We start from the raw sequence: 20,033 nt of genomic DNA on the forward strand, positions 1-20,033 counted from the left end.
TATGCCTCCAGATGTTTAGCTCTTTCTTTGGTTGAAACGTATTTTATAATTGTGTTTATATAATTCGTGGATTTCTCTTGGCAGGTAGTCTCTGAAGTATTCTACTACCTGTAGTTATCTTAGATAGAATTTCCCTTTCTATCTCTTCCTGCTGGGTTTTACTGATAACACAGAAATGCTGATGGTTTATGTAGCTTTATTTTATATTAGGCAACTTTGCTAAAAGTTGTTACTTGTTTGAACTAATTTTTAATTTGATTCTCTAGGTTTCTCTGAGTATACCATCATATCATCTGCAGAGTGATAGTTTTGTTTTCTCCTTGTCTATTCTCATTCCTTCAATTTCTTTTTCTCGTCTTTCAAAAAGTATTTCTTAAGTGCATAGGATGTGCCTGGACTAGTAACTCCTTTACTTAGCCTTTTTAGTTCTATACAATCTGGCCCCAAGTTATTTTTCATTCTTATTGGACATTACTTTTCCTCCCACACTTTGCAATCTAGCCAAACTGGCTTTTTCTTTGTTCTTTACTCACAACACTTCTCTTATCTCTGAGTTTTTACACTGGCTGTCTCCCATGCCTGGAATGCCCTCCTTCTCTTACCTCCTTTTCTGAAAGTTCCTCACTTCCTTTAATACGCAGCTGAGCCACCATCTTCCATATGAAACCTTCCCTATTCACCATAACTGCTAGAGGCCTCCTTCCCAAACTTGTATTTAACTATCGTATGTGCATATATGTGTGTGTATATATTTATATGTCTATATTTAAATTATCAAAACTAATTCTCCTTGAAATTCTCTCATAATTTTAATACAAGCATTCTGTTATTCTTGGGTGGATGTGAGTCACAGAATACCGTAGATGTTAAAGAACTGAAAATGAGTTTCACACACAGGAGAAATGAAGAGGTGCCTGATAATTGTAAGCAGGACATAACACATTATAAACTAGGAATTATGAAAGAAAACCAGAGTAAAGGATGTTGTCAAGAACACATATGAGTGAAAAAAGAAGACGGTCTGTCAAGTAGTGGGAAGGATGGACAGAAAGCCTTTGTTCTTTACTGGTGTCCTCCCAATGCCAAGAGAAAGCGAGGAAAGCTCTAAGCACGAGTGACTTCCTTTTGTCCAAATTATGGGAGGACATGGACAAGTCACATAGGACAAATGGTCATGGATGGGTTGCAATCTGATTCACTGAAGAGAATATACACATGGATGAGATCCCAGATCCGTTAAGAATATTTGAGTCTAAGTATTAATGCAGGGACAATACATCTGCTATACCACAGTGTGACAGATTTTACCATAACTATCTCAAATCTTGTTTTTCCTAGATATGAACTACCTGAATATTTTTAAAAACATGCATCTCTGTTCCATTTAAGGCTTTCTTCTTTTTCTTCTTCATTTTAGTGTTAATTTTTGATTTGAAGTTTTATTAGAAATTTCTTGAAAGTGTCCTATTTTTCACCATTTTTCATTATCCATTTAAAGGATTACTTCCATATTCCACTATCTGAGGATAAACAAGGCAAGACGTATCTACAACTGATGTACGCTGGAGCTGTGCTAAATGATGACTGGAGTCTTGCTGATATAGGAGTATCACTTGGTGCAAATCTCAAATGCTTGGTCAAGGTATGATCAGAGCAACAGTTATTGAAGTTGTCTATATCATGGTTCCACTAAATCATAGTTAATTTGCCTGATTACCTAAATCTCCACACATAAGAGGTACCTAATCATTAGAAAGAATAACAAGGTCATTTAAAAGAAAGTCAATGAGTAGAAAAGGTCTTTGAAGACTTCTTTTGCAAGATAATTGCAAAGTAGAAGGAGCTCTTGTTTGTCCCCTAATTGAATTTGGGCAGTTCTTAGCTTAGGAACAACTTTATAAATGATGGTTAGTTTTACAAGCCATCCCATAAAAACCTTTTTAACCAATGCACACTTCAGTATTTCAACAATCTGCCTTTGTCTTTGATGTGAGCATTCTTTCTGCCCATTAAGACTGAAAGCATTTAAGACTTAGTAGATATTCTTTAAGAATTGATATGGCTGAAAAATTCATCACCATGTAACCAGTCTGGGTGATGAGCCTCTCCAAACTTGGATAGGTTACATATAATATGTCACTGGGCCATACTCAAGCTCTTTCACTCTTGTGAGGGCCTGCCAGAGTTTGGGATCCCCTAGTATAGCTTTTAAGAACCCAGGGCCAACCTCCAACAAAAGGAAGAAATATCAGAGAACTTCAGGGAAAGATTTAACCAATAATGCACTTGAAATACATATTAGTAATGATATAGAACCTAATCAACATTGATATCAGTGGTTCTTCACCACCTGGGCCTCTTCTCCACACATGTGGATGTTCAGAAAAGCTATTCCAAGTTTGAGACACCCTGTGAATCAGGACCCGCTAGAAACATTAGCTCGTGAACCCTCAGTATTGCATTTACTTTGATTAGCTAGCCAGAAGATGCATTAATTCAAAACCAGACATTTCATCAAACATCACAGCAAATGAGGTGAAAAGAAAAGATGGCCCTTGAACACATAGGATATACTCTTACTACACCACTAGTGGAGAGAGGCATAGAGAACATGCATTCTCTATTCACAGGAGTTCAAAGACATCTAGAACATATGTTGCCAAGGCTGCATAGCTGCTCATGTACTCTGATGGAATAATTTTATTGCTCCTTTCTGACTCTGGTTAAATACTGTATCTCTACTCCCCAGCACATCATCTCCCCGGAGAATCACTGTTAGTCTGTCACCAAGCTATTCTCTGATACTATCTGCTACTTCAGTTCCTCAAGATCATCTATTGCTCTCCACTCCCAGGTGCTGAATTTAAATGGCTGGAAAATCTTCTTTACGAAGGCAGATTGATGCTGTTTTAGGGAAGGGTTCTCATACCCAGCTAGGAAGTTAATAAAAGATAGCAGAATACTCCAGGAAAAGATTAAATCTATCCTTTTAACTTTCTTCTTCTGGTGCTGATTAGGGTCCATAGTCCCTAACAACTGTTTGACTTGAGGTTAGAAAATTCCTTGCAATTCCTATTATATCACTGAATATGAGCTTTTGGGGGGGGAATCTTTCCCTTAGAAAATCCCAAGAGTTTTTGTGGGAGCCTAGGTAACAAGAATTACTTTACTTCAAAGGTTTTCTTCACATATAAATGAAGTTAGGGGCCTGAACAAAAACTAGAATAAGTAGATGGGTTCCACATCTCAGTCTTCATTATGAATGTCTGCTACATTTATCCTATCCTCTCTGACTCCCTCATTGTGAGACATTGGCTTTCAAACTCTCTGGGCCTCAGATTTGTCATCTATAACATAAGGAAGTTGGGCTAGAACAGGGGTTCTCCCCTTCTTTGGATGCTGTTATCAGTTCAATGAAGCCAATGGCCCCCTTTTTAGAATAATATTTTGTTGCCTACATTTACAATTGAAGGAAATGATCATTTCAGTTAGAAGTTAGTGAAAATGAAAGTTTCTTTCTTTTTTTTTTTAAAGATAAAATAGATCATTTTAATTACATGAAACTGAAAAGCTTCAAAAATAGAAATTGATGACTTGGAAAAATCTTATATCTCTTATGAAGATTTGTTATCTAATATTATATACATGCATATTATATACAATATGTATATATCAACTAACTGAAATATATGACTGAAAGTATTCTCCAATATATAGTCAGAGATATGAACAAAAAAACTCTTTTTTTCCACTTTTCAACATTTCCACAAGATTTTGAATTCCAAAGTTTCACCCCATCATGCCCCTCCCCCCACCCCAAGATGGCATGCATTCTGAATACCCCTTCCCCTAGTCTTCCCTCCCTTCTATCTCTCCCCCCCTTCTCTTATTCCCTTCCCCTTCTATTTTCCTGTAGGGCAGGATAGATTTTTATACCCCACTTCCTGCATTTCTTATTTCCCAGTTGCATGTGAAAACTTTTTTTTAAAAAAAACATGTTTTTAAAACTTTGGGTTCCAAATTTTCTCCCTTCCTCTCACCCCACCCACCCTCATTGAAAAGGCAAGCAACTCAATATAGGCCATACATGTGCAGTTATGCAAAACACTTCCATAGTACACATGTGAAAAAATAACTCTATTTCCCTTAATCCTATCCTGCCCCCCCCATTTATTCTATTCTTTCTTTTGACTCTGCCCCTCCTCAGAAGTATTTCCTTCTGATTACCCCTTTCCCAGTCTGCCCTTCTCTCCATCATCCCCCTGCTCTCTTGTTCCCTTCCCCCCTATTTTCCTGTAGGGTAAGACAGATTTCCATACCCAATTGATTGTGTGTGTTATTCCCTCCTTAAGCCAAATCCTATGAGAATAAGATTCCCTCATTTCCTCTCACCTTCTCCTGTTTCCCCTCCACTGTAAGAGCCTTTTCTTGTCTGTTTTGTGTGAGATAATATACCCCATTCTACCTCTCCCTTTCTCCTTCTCCCAGTATAATCCTCTCTCACCCCTTAATTTTATTCTCCAGATATCACCCCTTCATCTTCAATTCACCCTGTGCCGTCTATCTATCTACCTACCTATCTCTCTATCTATCTATCTATCTATCTATCTATCTATCTATCTATCCATACATATAATTTTTTTCCCTCCCCCTACCCTAATACTGACAAAGGTCTCATGAGTTATAAATATCATCTTTCCATGCAGAAATGTAAACAGTTCAACCTTAATAAGTCTCTTATGATTTCTCTTTCCTGTTTACCTCTTCATGTTCCACTTGAGTCCTGTATTCGAAAGTAAAATTTTCTATTCAGCTCTGGTCTTCTCATCAAGAATGCTTGAAAGTCCTCTGTTTCACTGAATGACCATTTTTCCCCCTGAAGGATTATACTCAGTTTTGCTGGGTAGGTGATTCTTTTGTTGTAATCCTATCTCCTTTGCCCTCCGGAATATTGTACTCCATGCCCTGTGGTCCCTTCATGTAAAAGCTGCTAAATCTTGATTTAAATCTTCATTTAAAATTGAAGGAAATGATCGTTTCAGTTAGAGGTTAGTGAAAATGAAACTTTTCTTCTTTTTTTCCATCTAATTCACGGACCCCTGAAATTTATCCATGGATCCTTTGGAGCCTCAGTCTAGAAAGTCTCTAAGGAGGCCCTTCTATCTCTAAATCCCATGATCACCTAAGAGATGGTAGGACTTCATGATCTCTAGAGCCACTTACAGCCATAAAAGCTATTCTCTCCCCAGGCACTGCTGGACTTGATCAGTAAGATCCCTTCCAGCTCTAAATCTCTGATCCCATGCAGGCCATGATGGAAGCCAAGAGTGTAGCAGCAGCAGCAGAGAGAGCTCAGGATACATTCTAGTCTCCAGGGATGGAATCTTGCCCAGACACAGGATTCAATGAATACACCTAATATTTCATGGAATTTTTGCTGATCTCAATCATCACCCTTTTGTAGAGCTACCCTAACACCATTTCTAGTCACTGGGTTCATGCAGGACAATACTGCACTGTCTGAGAAATCAGCTGCCATCCAACTCACAAACACTAGCCAGCGCCAGCTTCAGTCTTGACTGAGCCCTGGCTGAGGTTCTGTAATGACATAAACTGATGGTATAAGGCAGAAAAATCTCACATATACGTGGCAACAATCCAAGATGGGCAAACAGAAGCTATGTCTTCAATAAAAGGACCACACAAATACACTGTAAGACTCAAAGAATGCCTTTCCACCAGCTGTGTGCTTCTTAATCTGTCTCAGGTGACTGAAGGCATGCCACACGTCAAGGCACAGTCTTGCATTGCACAATTACATATACAAACATAACTAGCAACCTAGGTACTACTTACCCAGCCAGATAGAAGCTTTCCCAGGAAGCTGGTCACACCTAGATACTAAAGAACTCTTCTGAGAATTTAGGGAAACAAAAGCCACTTTACTGTTTTTTTTGGCAGGGCCAGGAAAACATTAGTTAGCCTATGAATATAATATCCTTCTAAGTGCCCCAAATGCTTATGGGTAAAAACCTGTCCTTAGTACTTTCGTTGAATGCCGCGTACAGGCAGCTATTAGGGAGTAAGCGTACTTGGAAAATATTCAATTTTTTTTTGTTGTCTTTGTGTGAAGAGCTGGTTTACCTTTTGACAATTTTTTAAAAATAGGCAGTGCCTTTACCAGTTTTGGTTTAAGGTTTTTTTGGTGAGGCAATTGGGGTTAAGTGACTTGCCCAGGGTCACACAGCTACTAAGTACTATGTGTCTGAGGCCGGATTTGAACTCAGGTACTCCTGAATCCAGGGCCAGTGCTCTATCCACTGTGCCACCTAGCTGCCCCAAGGCTTTTTTGTGTGTGTGCACTTCTTTTAAAAAGTATTACATTTAAAAAAATTTTTTTAAATTTTTTTAGGCAATTGAGGTTAAGTGACTTGCCCAGGGTCACACAGCTAGTGTCAAGTATTTGGTCTGAGGCTGGATTTGAGCTCAGGTCTGCCTGACTTCAGGGCTGGTGCTCTATCCACTGCGCCACCTAGCTGCCCCCAAAAGAGAAGGATCATAGATCCAGAAAATACTTCAGAGACAATTTAATTCAACCCCCTCATTTTTCATAAATAATGAAAGTGAGGTTAGGTGACTTGCCTCAGGTTACACAGGCAGAAGAAAGTGTCTGAGGGAAGATTTGAACCCAAGCACTCTGATGCCCAGAGCAGCACACTTTCTACAATACCACACTGTCTCTTATAACAAATGCCCATTAACAAGGGAGGGACTCTGTGGAAGAAAAATAACAGAAACAAAGGAAAAATGAATGTGATTTTTTGGGTAGGGAAATGGGGAATGAGATAGTTTGGGCTAGGGATGGGGAACCTGTGACCTCAAGGCCACATGAGGCCCTCTAGGTCCTCGAGTGTGGCTCTTTAACTGAATCCAAACCTCGCAGAACAAATCCCCTTAATAAAAGGGTTTGTTCTGTAAAACTTGGACTCAGTCAAAAGGGCTATGTGGCCTTGAGGCTGCAGTTCCCCACCCCTGGTTTGGCCTATCATCTTCCAGCTAGAAGAGGGCTGTACTGTGTGAGAATGAGGGAAACCCTTGTAATAACCTGTGGTTGAATGGATAGACAGCCAGAGTTGGAGTCAGGAAAAATCGCCTCTGACACACACTTTGGGTTTGTTTCTTTTTTAATTCCCTCCTTCTCAATTTATTATTTATTTATTCATTATCTATTTATTTGTAGCATTAATTATTTTTTGAATTTTGATTTCCAAATTCTTTTCCTCCTTCACTCATTAAGAAGGCCAACAATATGATACCCATTATCCATGTGACGTGTACTTTGAAAAAATCAATGTAATACAGTGGAAAGAATACTGGATTTGGAATCAGAGGTCTGGGCCAGAGATTCCCAAAGTTATTTGGCCTACCGCCCCTTTAAAAAAAAAAAAGGCAGCTAGGTGGCACAGTGAATAGAGAATCAGCCCTGGAGTCAGAAGGGCCTGAGTTCAAATGTGGCCTCAAACATTTGACACTTACTAGCTGTATGACCCTGGCAAGTCACTTAACCCCGATTGCCTCACCAAAAAAAAAAAAAAATTACTCAGCACTCACCTGGAAATCTACTTTCTTTAACCCTTTAATGGTTTTTTGAAATTTGCATCATTTTAAAAAGATAAAGACTTTTTAAAAGACCCATCTTAACTTAGTAATTTATTGTAAATTTGTGGGTTTTTTCCTGCATTGAAATTTTGATGACACAATATTACATCACATAACTGTATAATATATTGTAAACAAATCATTGCATGTACGCATTGCTGCTGATGCATTATGGATTTCGCAACAATGTTCCACACACTCGCCTGCCAACGCTTGCTTATTAAGACCTGTTGGCCGACTTGACCACTGACACTTTATAACTCACATTTTGTGTGCTTATTTGGAAAATAACGTAATCGCTATGATTTTATCTCTGTGACACAATAGATGAAACAAGTATGAAGTTTTTCAAAATTTTTCTTCTCTTCTTTCCTTACGCTTCCATACCCTCCCCCCCCCCCTTTATTTTTATTCAATTCCCCCCAATTGCTCCCAAGACGACTACTGCTTCCCTGGATCATTCCAGCACCCTCCAGGGGGCAGTGTTGACCACTTTGGGAAACTATGGTCCAGGTCCAGGCTTTAAACACTGCTTCTGCTATTCTCTGTATGGGAAGAAAGAGCCACAGAAGGAAGGTTCAGGGAACGCTGGCCAGGGAATTGATTCAATTCAACAAACATTAACTCAATTGTTTGTTGAACTGAACTGACAGGCCAACAGTGGGGTAGGCCATTACTTATGGGGAGCTATGTAAAGGCAGCCAATCTGCAGCAACCGCCAGCCCCAGGACACGTGGAGAAAGAGGTTGATTACTCCATCTTTCTGCTTCAGGAAAGGGGCTTAGGTGACCCAAAAGAAGAAACTGTTGCCACATACAGTGGAAAGAATGAGTCCTTTGGGGTCAGAGGTCTTTTTTTGGGGTGGGGGTCAGAGGTCTAATATTCAAATCTACGAGCTGCCCAAGGTCTTGGGAACCTTGCTCACTGAAGGATTTGACAATGAGGACTCTGTGTTATCAAGTCAGGAGCATCTGTGCCTTTGACAACACCTTCTGAGCCTTTCCCTCTTCTCAGAGATGTACCTATATCAAAGTTACAAGACTCTTGATTAGAGGTCACAGGACCTCAACAAGTACAATCTTGGGTCTCCTGAAAGCATCTCCCAACCAAAAATGTTTTCCTGAGACTTGTTCTGGCACCTAAAACTTTTACCATTACTATACTTTAATGACATCTTAATTGGACTAAGGCAATGGTTTTTATTGTTGTTGTTGTTTTGTTATCTCTGAAGGGTTAAGAATTAGGTAGGTATCATTGTAATCAGGGATTATTTTTTCTAATCAATCTGCTACCATTCACTTGTCCCATACCTGAAATCTAGACTATGTGATAAAAAAGCGAGCTAAATTTTTTATATAGAAGAAAAAGGTCTGTAGCATGGAGATGGAGAAGTGGGGTGATGGGAACAGCATGAGGACACTGGCTGCCTTACAAGGTAGATTTTAAAGGATAGACTCTGTAAGGAAGTATACATTTGGAGGACAACTTTACCTATCTCAAAATTTTGCCTAAAAAAATTTTCCTTCAAAGTACAACTCAAGCGTTACCTACAGATTTAGTGTTCTGCCCCAAACCATCATCACTTGAAATAACCTGATATTTATTCCATATATATTTTGTATTTAACTGTCCACACATATATTGTTTTCTCCCTAGGAGAACATAGGCTCCTTGAAGGCAGGTTTTTGTTTCAGGTTTTGGTTTTGTATCCCCCTCCCCCCAACACAGTGTTTCAAATATAGAAATATTTGTTGAATTGAAGTGAATTAAACTGAAATTGACTCATACGATTAGGAAACTACTTGCTGTACTATCCTGATGAGGGTAGAACATCTAGTTTTGAGAATTTTGAGGAACTTGGCATGGGTTCCCCTTTCTTTAGAAAACCAAGACTCAATAGCTCGCTGCTTATTAACTTTTGGAATTTATAAGGGGGGGGGTGCGCGCATGTGAGTGTGTGTGTGTGTGTGTGTGTGTGTGTGTGTGTGTGTGTTATGAATAGAAAGACTGGGGTAGTTTGTCCCCAACTGTACAATTTTCCAGTGATCTTTTTCCATACAAGAGCCTTAGCTACACTCTTTTTCTTGCATCATCTACAAAACAATAGGGAACAAAGCCAGAAGTTTTTACGAAACTAAATGAAGGACTAGATGTAAACAATATTTCTAATCAAACTGCAAAGAAGTAAGGCCATTTCCCAAACAAGATTACACAAGGTTATTTAAGCTCCTTATCCCCTTAGTTTGTGGACTCAGCAGCAAGTGAAACTGAGTTACTCTTAATCCTAAGTGAATCAGTTAGATGACATAGTGGATGGAAAGTTGGACTTGAAGGCAGGAAGACCTTGGTTCAAATCCTTTCTTAGTCACTAGCATAACTCTGGGCAAGTCACCTAACTCTTCTCAGCCTTACTTGAAATGGCAAGATAGCACTTAGTTCCCTGGGTTGTTGTTAAGATCGAATGAGATAATATATAAGGTGCTTTGCAAACCTTAAAGCACTATATAAATATTATCTATTATCATTATTAAAAATCAAAAGGACAAGCATCTCAATTGAAGAGGAGTAGATTAGAGTTCAGTGGTCTTTGAAACTTGAATCTTTTCTTCCCATCCCTGCTTCTTGGATAGCAGGGCTAACTTATACCTCAAGATAATTACTCTCTTTACTTTCCCCCCCCACTTAGAAAGAAAACAAACCGACCCTCTACATCTATAATGCAGTAACTCAAGAAACAATGCCAATAATGGGGAGCATTTACCTTCTTGGTAAAAAAGTGTCCTATCTGAAAACACTGATAACCCTGCGATGTGGCTTTCCAGTGAGTATCTTCTGTCTCCGGACTCCTCAAGGAAGGGAGATGTATGACTGTAACACACTGATTGATTACCAAACAGATATAGGTACAGTATATGGTTTTTTACTTTGGAAACTCTTTCTAAAACTTGTCCATCACATATCAATTTCCAATACAACAAACTCCAAGGTTCTGCCTGAATTTTTCTTTTGTACAGAAATTTGGCTTGAAATTAATATTAAAAAATAATAATTGATATTTATATAGTACAGGTTCTAATACTATCCCTGTTTTACAGATAAGCAAAATGGCTTAGAGAAGCAATATTGAATATTGCTTGAAGTAAATGATTTGAAGACTGGAAAAAGGAAAAGGCTAGAGAGGGAAGATTTCTAGTTTACTTTTGTAACTTTTAGTTAGACTATACTACTATACTATATGCTTGTTATAATGAGGTTGGATTTTTGCTATGGGTACTGTACAAGTGGGCAATTCTTTGCTTTGGCTTTTCCTATAGAGTTCATATAGTAATAACATAATAAAAATAATGAGCATTTTTGTGCTTAAGATTTGCAAAGTGCTTTACAAATACAGTCTCATTTTATCCTTACAATAACCCTGGGGAGGTAGATGCTATAATTATCTTCATTTTACAAGACAGGAAACTGAGGAGGAGAGTAGTTAAGTGATTTGCCTGGGCTCACATAGCTAGCTAGTATTTGAGGCCAGATTTGATTTTCTCACTCTAAGCCTAGCCATTGCACCACGTAGCTGTCCCCTGTTTAATGAAATCTTTGTCAAACAATTATGAAGACTTAACATTTCTCCTTTCTATAACTTATTCTTGTTTCAGGACCTCAAAGCCCGTTGAGATTTATTCATCTAAGCTCACCAAACATCACAAAACTCTGTTAACAAAATTTTGTCCCCTTTTTGCAACAGGCAACTGGAAGTTACATGATTTGCCCCTTTTCCCTTGATGTATGGCATAGTTTTTGTTTGCATAGCACTGTACTAAACATTGGGGAGCATTAGAAAAGTCATCCAGTTCACCATCCCTTGTGCTAAAGGAACTCTCAATCTGCTTTCTCATATAAACATCAGAGCATCCATGACAGCTAGGAATAGACCCTGCCTCGCTTTGCCTTCAGGTGATCCTACCAAGAGTTTAATATGACAACCTCTCTCTGTATCTACATAGCAATCATTCAACCAATATACTTTCATTGAATGGCTTCTGTAATGATTGTTTTTGTTATGTGGTTGGGAGACATGGAACACTAGTTTCCAAATGACTGAAAACAACCAGAGGCAAGGAAGAGATCTTTGTGGTTGTGAGCAGGCTGAAATTTGTTAAAAATAAGGAATTATTAAGAAGTAAAGCACAGATTATTAGGAAGCAACTAGGTAGCTCAGTGGAGAGAGTGCTGGGCTGGAGTCAGGAAGACCTGAGTTCAAATCCAGCCCCAGATATTTACTAACTGTGTGACCCTGTGCAGGTCACTTAACCTCTGTTTTCCTTAATCCAGTGGAGAAGGAAATGGCAAACCACTCCAGTATCTTTGCCAAGAAAACTCCATGGACAGTATGGTCCACATGGTCATGAAGATCTGGACATGACTCAACAACAACAAAAACAACAACAGATTTTTTTTCTAGGCAATGGGGTTAAGTGACTTGCCCAGGGTCACACAGCTAGTAAGTGTTACATGTGTGAGGCCGGATTTGAAGTCAGGTCCTCCTGAATCCAGGGCCGACGCTTTATCCACTACGCCACCTAGCTGCCCCTAACAACAGATTATCAACAGCAACAAAAAAAATTAAGAGCAAAAGAAATCTGCTGTACACGTGGCAAGAACAGATGGTAACTGGTGGAAAGCCTGTGTACTCATTTGGTATCCAAGAGGAGTCCCTACAAAGTGAAGAAGGCTCTAACACATTGGAGGAGATTCCCTGTGAATAATGTAGAGAAGAATTGCATAGGAATCCTAGGACTCCTCCACCCGGTAAGGCAGGGATATAGTAGATCCAATGCTGCTTTCTACCAGACATCACATTTTGGGGTGTGTTCCTCCATCGCTCTTGCGGTCACTGTTTCCCTCAGCTTTGGGGCCTTGTCTCTTCAGGATCTTCTGATTATCTCTGACATAATGACTAGAAAGCCTGTCTCTGATGAGGGCAGGCTAACAGCTCTTTTAGTACCCTAAGGCTAACCAGAAGGAAAAAAAAGCCACAGAACTCAATTTCCTCAACTGTGAAATGGAGATAGCAATAGCACCTACCTCCCAGGGTTGTTGAAGGGTCAAATGCGATAATCTTTGTACAGCACTAAGTATTAGTGCTCAATAAATGCTTGTTCCCTTCCTCCTGTGGTCACACATCAAAGGCTGAGTCCAAGGACAGAACTCTACCCATTGTACTATGCTACCTCTTTTTTGCAGCGGGAAGGAAAGCAGCTTATTTGCTTTTCTTTTCAAACAAGAAAGATTAGAAGCCATAGAATCTTAGAGGGAAAAAGGATACTGCAAGCCATCTGTTCTAAACTAGTAGCCAACCTGGGAATTCCCTTTGTGTCTTCCCTGGTAGGAGATGTTCATAGACTTTGTTTCTGGATGATCTCCTTAGGTACTGATATTTTCTAATGAGAAAGTTATCCCAGCTTACAAAGTGCCTCATTCTGTTTCTGATCACTCAATGGTTATTATACTTTCTACATATGAGGGTTGTCCCATACACCTAAACCCCAATGAATGTAACTAACCAGATACTCCAGCCTTGACACCTTTTGATTGAAAACTCCTCTTTGGTTGAACTGCAGAATCAATAAACCAAAGGCGTAAATTAGGTGTGACTAACTCCTGAATACCTCTATTGACTCAATCAATCAATCAATCAATCAATTCATCAACTAAAGGTATAAACTAGGTATGACTTGAATACAAGCAGATGAGCCACACAGGAAACATCTTGTGGTTGGTTGAAGAGAATTAGTCAACCTGCAGGGCTTGGACAAAATGGCAAGCCATTTTGGAATCTGGCACTCCAATAACAGGCCAGCCAAATTCCTGAGACGGAATCATTTGGGAAGGAGAATAGAGTCTTTGTCTCCTCCCCACCTCCTTTGACAAGAAGATGACCCTGTGAATTTTGAAAGGTCAGAAAATTTGGATTTCCCATGAGGTTTTGGTAGCACTATCCATTAAATGGCAGCAGCTGACAGCAGCCTGCATTGGCAGCTAAAGGACAAACTGAACCCACAGAAGAAAGCAGATGCCTCTACAAGGGCATCAACTTTCACAACCCATCAGAGAGCTACAAACACTAGAAGAGGTCTTCATGAAGATTCTACAAAAGGAGAAAAAGACTTCCAGAAATCAGGAACTCTGAGTTATGCCTTTGTCATATATGGTCTCTAAGCTTGAGTCCACTCTCCCCAGGGATCTTACGTGTGCCAGGAGACAGTGTATGCTCATTTTGGGGGAATGTTTTATACCAACATCTCTTGTTATACCACCTTGGGAAATCCCTTATTTTAAAAGTTAGTTCAGTCTGTCTGGATGGTAATCAAAGGAGCAAACACCGTATGAGGGTACTAAACAAACCAACAAGTACTAGAAGCCCAAGGGCAGAAGTAGCTAGCCACCTTCTGGGATTCCAAGCTGGTAATTGGTAGACTTAGTCCATAAGGAGTATTATATTTACAGCAAGCTGAAAATCTGTCTTGCATTGGTCTGAAGTCAGAACGCTAGAGCTACGTATAATTGTTGAAATAAAGGTGGAAACCTAAAGTGTGTGTTTTAGAAATTTACTTTGAAACCTGAGAAGCATCAGTTAGTCCATATAGCTCTGAAAGTCCCTTTGACATTTGAGAGCTGCCCATTGTCTTCCTTCCTACCTAAGTGATCAGGGCTGATTCATTATATGGGGAGTAGCCCTGAAAGCAGGATCACCTCTTATACTTGCCTTTGGCCAGAGAGAAGTACAGTCCCAGATCCAGTCCTTGAGTGGAGATGTCAGGGAGTGGAAAAAAAATAATAACAAACAAAGACCTTGAAGGGAAGGAACATCTTCCTTTATTCCCTCTTTCTCACTGGTACATGGGAGAAATTATTCTTTCAATTCCACCTACCTCCTTATCCAGATATATTCGAGGTCCTTCCAGTGGGCCAGACACATAGGTCACAATAACAGAATGAAAGTGGTTCCTTAGTGTCTTAGAAGTGACTGTTTCTGAATTCTTTTAAATTCCTGCTCATAATTTCCAAAAATACCATGTCAATGGCTCCTAATGAATCCCTCACTTAGAGAAAGCTTCTTTAACAGTGGACCAGAGCTTGGGGTTCCCAGCCAGAAGTCCAGAAGAAAAAGCTTCCCAGTCAGTACCCTTCTGTGTGACGAAAACTGAAGATCTATCCTGGCTTCTCTTGCATGTTCAGAGGGCAAACAAAGGAATGTAAGGAAATGAACATGTCTAGGTCACCTACAAATATTAATGAAAAGTAAAACTGCATTTATAAAATATAACTTTTATCAAAATAGCTGAACAGTCTCAGATCTGGGCTCCAACTGCATTGAGACCAAGTAAGACAATAGAAGGGGAATGAGGACCAACAGATGCTCCTGTGCGTTGCCCACAATGCACCTGTTTTTTACCGGTGTTGCAGCCACCATAGTAAGAAGCTACAGTCTTGTACCTTGTCATTTACCACTTTAGCTTTCCCTTCCCCCTGTGGGCTTGGGGAGGAACCACAGCATGGCAGTCACAACACTATTGTTGCTGCTACACTCTGGGAGGATGTCTTTTACTCCCTCTCAGTTTTTCCTCTTCTTTGTCAGCTCTCAAGTTTCACTCCATCACAATACCATGTGATATTTCCTTGCACAGGAAAAAGGTGAGTGAAAATTCAAAATCCCAGGCAATCTTTGCAGTCCTGGGCCATTCCTCCACCTTACAGAGGAGTTATTACACATAGGGAGGGAATAGGATCAAAATATGTGTAATCTCACAATAAATTGGTATTTTGTAGATAATTAAGTACCAGTAAATGAAATAATTGAATTTAGAATGAGCTGTTAAAATTCTCTGCCTTCTCATGCCTATCTCTAGGGAAATTAAACATCTTATTAGAAAAAAAATCAAGAGAATAGGCACCCTTTAATAAATAAACTTTGAATTTCCAATTACAGAGTCTTTGATAAGTAGTTTAATCAAAGCATTACTAAAGAACTGTTGCGAAACTACACTCTCCTAGATATGAAATCACCATATTTGTCATGGGACCTTCCTACCGTGGTAGAGCTGATCTGAGTCAGAGTCAGGTTGTAGTAAATTGGGACAGGAAACACAAGATCAGAAACTGTAGGGAGATAAATACAGCAAATAGGAAGGCAGGTCAAGGACACATGATGTCTACATTAGGTTTGAAGCCAAGGAAGACTCTGGTAGATAGCCAAGTTCTGCTAAGCCAAAACCAAGACCACTGGGGAGCAGGACCAAGAGGGTTAGTTCAGCCACATGGTCTGGAACATGGTAGAGTTTGGACAGGCACGTTTGGATCTAGTAGGGTCCCATACCTGCTTATACATTAAGCCCTACATGTCCAGTTGCACTTTTTCTTCTGAAAAGGGGAGTAAAAGGCAAATAATAAACAATGGGGGAAAGGGAAATAACAGAATGGCAAAAAGAGAGAGAGGAAAGGGAAAAAAAAAGAAAGAAAAGAAACTAGAGAATGGAAGATATTGTCTTAGGTCAAATGAAAGGTCTCATATAAACTAAAATAATTATAGCAGCACTTTTTGTGGTTTATATGCTACCAAGCATTCTTAGTCTCTAAGATCAAAAGGGGACCAAAAGACTATTTTTTAAAAATATGGATGTTTATAGCGCACAATTTTCTTTTCTTTTGAAAGTTGTTTATGTTCTTTGGCCATGTACATGTATAGGAAATGTAATCAATATTATAGATGAGGAAATAGAAGCACTCTGAAGTCAGAGTGGCATTTCCAAAGGAATGACTGAGCTGAAGGCAGAATCCTCCAGGCTAATACAGAGGCTGGTTCTGCTTTTCTAGCAGAAACACACATTCCATCACAACCACAGTAGCAAGCCACCTTTGTTTTGGTCAAGCACACTTTGTGAACTACAAATCACAGTCAGAAACAAGGATGATAAGATATTATTCCTTATTCATCCTCACCTACAGGAACAACGCTTCGCTTAGATGTATGGGATGGATGGAAAGAATTTCTTACTGGTTGTCTCCAAGGACAGAAGCTTAAAGTCCAACAGTATCTATCAGAAAAGGAACCAGTACTCAAGTATGGTTGCTAAAAATAAATGTTAACTATATTAACAAAGCATATTTTTCCCTATAAGCAATACTCACAAGAACAGCTATTCCTAATAATCCTTGACACTGATCTGCAATGCCACGATGTATATGTACGTGTGTATATGTATCTGTACACACAGATCATATATACAAGACAACGCTATATGCATATATACATATACATGTGTATGTGTGTAGGTGTATATATGCATATAATATATTATAATATAAATATTAAATATTATGTATGTGTATGTATAATGTGTGTGTGTGTGTGTGTGTGCATACTACAGTAGCCCTACTATACTCCATAAAATGATAGGAACCTGGCAGGAAAAGTGAATGATACTCAGGTTCAACAGTCTCGGTTGGCTTAATCTCTTCCCAACCAGCCTCTGGACTCCTCCACTACACTATTGCCCTCTGCTGGAGCTGTCTTCCATTGCCATGCCTTATTCCTAGGTTATCCTTAATCACGTCCATAGCCAAGCTCAACCAGAACAGAAAAGAATCTCCCAGGTCGACATCCTTTTGACTACCTCACTTCCTTACTGCAGAAACTCTCCCAATCTGCTTGTCAACTAAGTCGCAGTGAGAAAATTCTTCTCAACTCCCATCATGCCCTTGGCAGTTAGAGTGGCTGGGATATGAGAAGCTAGGTGGTACAGTAGATACAGTGCAAGACTTGGAGTCAGAAAGATTCATCTTCATGAGTTCAAATCTGACCTTAGACACTTATTAGGTGTATGACCCTGGGAGAGTCACTTAACCCTGTGTGCCTCAGTTCCCTCATCCATAAAATGAGCTGGAGAAGGGAATGGCAAATCACATCAGTAACTTTGCCAAGAAAACTCTGAAATAGGGTCATGAAGAGTTGGACACAACTGAACAACAACAGAGGTGTGTAAATTATCCTGGAGCTGCACTTAGCAGCATGGAAGGGACGAGATGGCAGTGGCACTGAATTCTTGCACCTTCACTCAGGTCTAAGGTTCTCACTACCTTCATATGGCACGGGGAAGCCTACGTGACTTGGGAGCTTCAAGTCCAGTGCACTCCTATTCAGCTCACCTCAAAGAAACAGTTAGGACTATCCACTTTGATGGGCAAACGTGTCTTTTTTTGGTGGTTTTTTTTTTTTTTGGCTAGGCAATGGGGTTAAGTGACTTGCCCAGGGTCACACAGTAAGTATTATGTGTCTGAGGCTGGATTTGAACTCAGGTCCTCCTGAATCCAGGGCCAGTGCTCTATCCACTGCACCACCTAGCTGCCCCTCCCTGGCTTCTTTCAAAACTCATCTGGCTTACTGGCTTCTTTCAAGATTCAGCTCAAATCTCACTGTCTACAACAGACCTTTCCCATTCCTCCTTCCTCTATCACCTTTCCATTTACAAAGTAATATGTCTTATAACTATCTTGTGTGTATGTAGTTATTTTTACGTTATCTCTCCTATTGGAATGTTAGCTCCTTGAGGGCAGGGACCTTGTTTCATCTTTCTTTCTATTCCCAGTGCTTAGCACAGTGCCCAGCACACAGTAAGTGCTTAATAAATGCTTGTTGACTTCTGACTTCTCCCTTTTCCCAGTTGTTCTTAGATTCCTGCCAAGGCTTTACCTAACTTGGATATCACAGGAAGATGACACCCTACTCCCACACTGCTGAAGGCACTACCTACAGAGAGTGTGTATCACATCTAGCTATAGCCCCATATTGAAACTCAAGCCAGAGCTTCCTCCCCTAGACAGGAATATAGAAGCACATTTGGTGCAGTCAGTGCACGAGCAGGACTGTCACTCATGCCTTACGTATATATGTACATGTATATATGTATACATATGTATGTATATGTACATACGAATAAATAATATAGTATAATATTTACAAATGGGACCTGTGTGAGTCAAAGGACTTACTACTACTCACTTAACCAAAAGTTAATTGTTATGATATTTAACAGAAATATTTTTGGCATACTTCTATCTAGCAAGAGAAAAACTGCAATAGAATATTTAATCATTGCTGCATACCTATTTTTATTAGGTTTTTAGATTAACTTTCCTATTTTGTTACATTCACTCAGGTACCAGAAGAGGGTAGCACTTTATATGGCTGCATTTTATGGATATATTGAGCTCACAGAGTGGAGCCTACAGCAAGGGGCAAGGCCCAACGAAGCAGTTGGCGTACATCCCTACCGAGAATGGTGTCATGAAACTTATCACCCAGATACTACCAAATGTCCCATTCATGCAGCTGCAGAAACAGGCCAACTATTGGTACTTAAGGCCTTTATCAATTACAATGTCCTGTGCCTGGACTGTAAAAATGCAGTGGGACAAATCCCACTGACAATTGCCCTCAAACACAAGCATAAAGACTGCGTACTATATTTGGTGGCTAAGATGTGGTCCATGGTTTCTTATTCTAAAATTTCAATCCCCATGAGGATCTACATTAAAATAAAACAATGGCTTCTCAGAGCCCAGCATCACATCCTTCAGAGAAGACGCCACGATGGGACTCAGGTGTTCAGAACTCGAGTTGGAGATTTTGTCATGGTGGATGGCTTCACCCAACCGAAAATGACCTCCAAAGAATGGAGTAAAGCTGGGAACAAGGGCATAAAAAGCAAAGTTTCCAGACTGCCAAGTTTCTGTGAAAAAACCCAAAGCAGGAAAACTTCGGATCCTGTAACAGTTCCATGGCAGCAGAAAAGTGTAGGAAGCATAAAACTGCCTCCAATAAAAAGAAATGAGTTCTCAAGATTACAAGAATGTTACTCAAGCAACCAGAAAAAGAAGATGGCTACATCTAGGAAGAAGAAAGTGATGACAACGAATCTGTACTCAGCCCAAGTTCCTCTTCCTTCACTTGCTACTAGGGGCTACTCACACCCTCCTTTTTACTATGTGACACCTAAGGCAGCTCGTTTCCTAACTTCATCCCTTGAATCTTTCTTGGAACACAGTGGGAAGACTGCAAGAGAGAATGCAATCTACTGCTTAGCTACTGCAAGGTATTTTTCTTCTTTAACCATTCATGTTGGCCAATATTTAAAATTGTGCATCCTAGGTAAAAAATTATCATCATCATCATCATCATCATCATCATCATCATTATCGTCATCATCATCAGCCTCAGTAGCACCTACACTGAGGCACTTATCCCAACTCTCCTTTTCTTTCATGAGTCATGTGTGGGACAGAGACCACTTACTCAAAAATGAAAACAAAGACTTAGATAC

General features: G+C 39.7%; 1 protein-coding gene across 1 annotated transcript in view; it reads left to right on the forward strand.

Annotated features, from left to right (window-relative positions):
* The window catches only part of ANKUB1 (ankyrin repeat and ubiquitin domain containing 1), a 38,690-nt gene that overhangs the window by 12,967 nt on the left and 5,690 nt on the right, over positions 1-20,033 (forward strand). The window contains exons 2-5 of the mRNA XM_078147313.1: positions 1,499-1,642; positions 10,346-10,562; positions 16,660-16,774; positions 18,870-19,805. Of these exons, the coding sequence (XP_078003439.1) occupies positions 1,499-1,642; positions 10,346-10,562; positions 16,660-16,774; positions 18,870-19,805 (1,412 nt within the window). The remainder of the gene's footprint in view (positions 1-1,498; positions 1,643-10,345; positions 10,563-16,659; positions 16,775-18,869; positions 19,806-20,033) is intronic.

This window comes from Phascolarctos cinereus, unplaced genomic scaffold (genome assembly GCF_003287225.1).
Source record: "Phascolarctos cinereus isolate Bilbo 61053 unplaced genomic scaffold, phaCin_HiC Scaffold_7;HRSCAF=346, whole genome shotgun sequence".
Taxonomy (NCBI): domain Eukaryota; kingdom Metazoa; phylum Chordata; class Mammalia; order Diprotodontia; family Phascolarctidae; genus Phascolarctos; species Phascolarctos cinereus.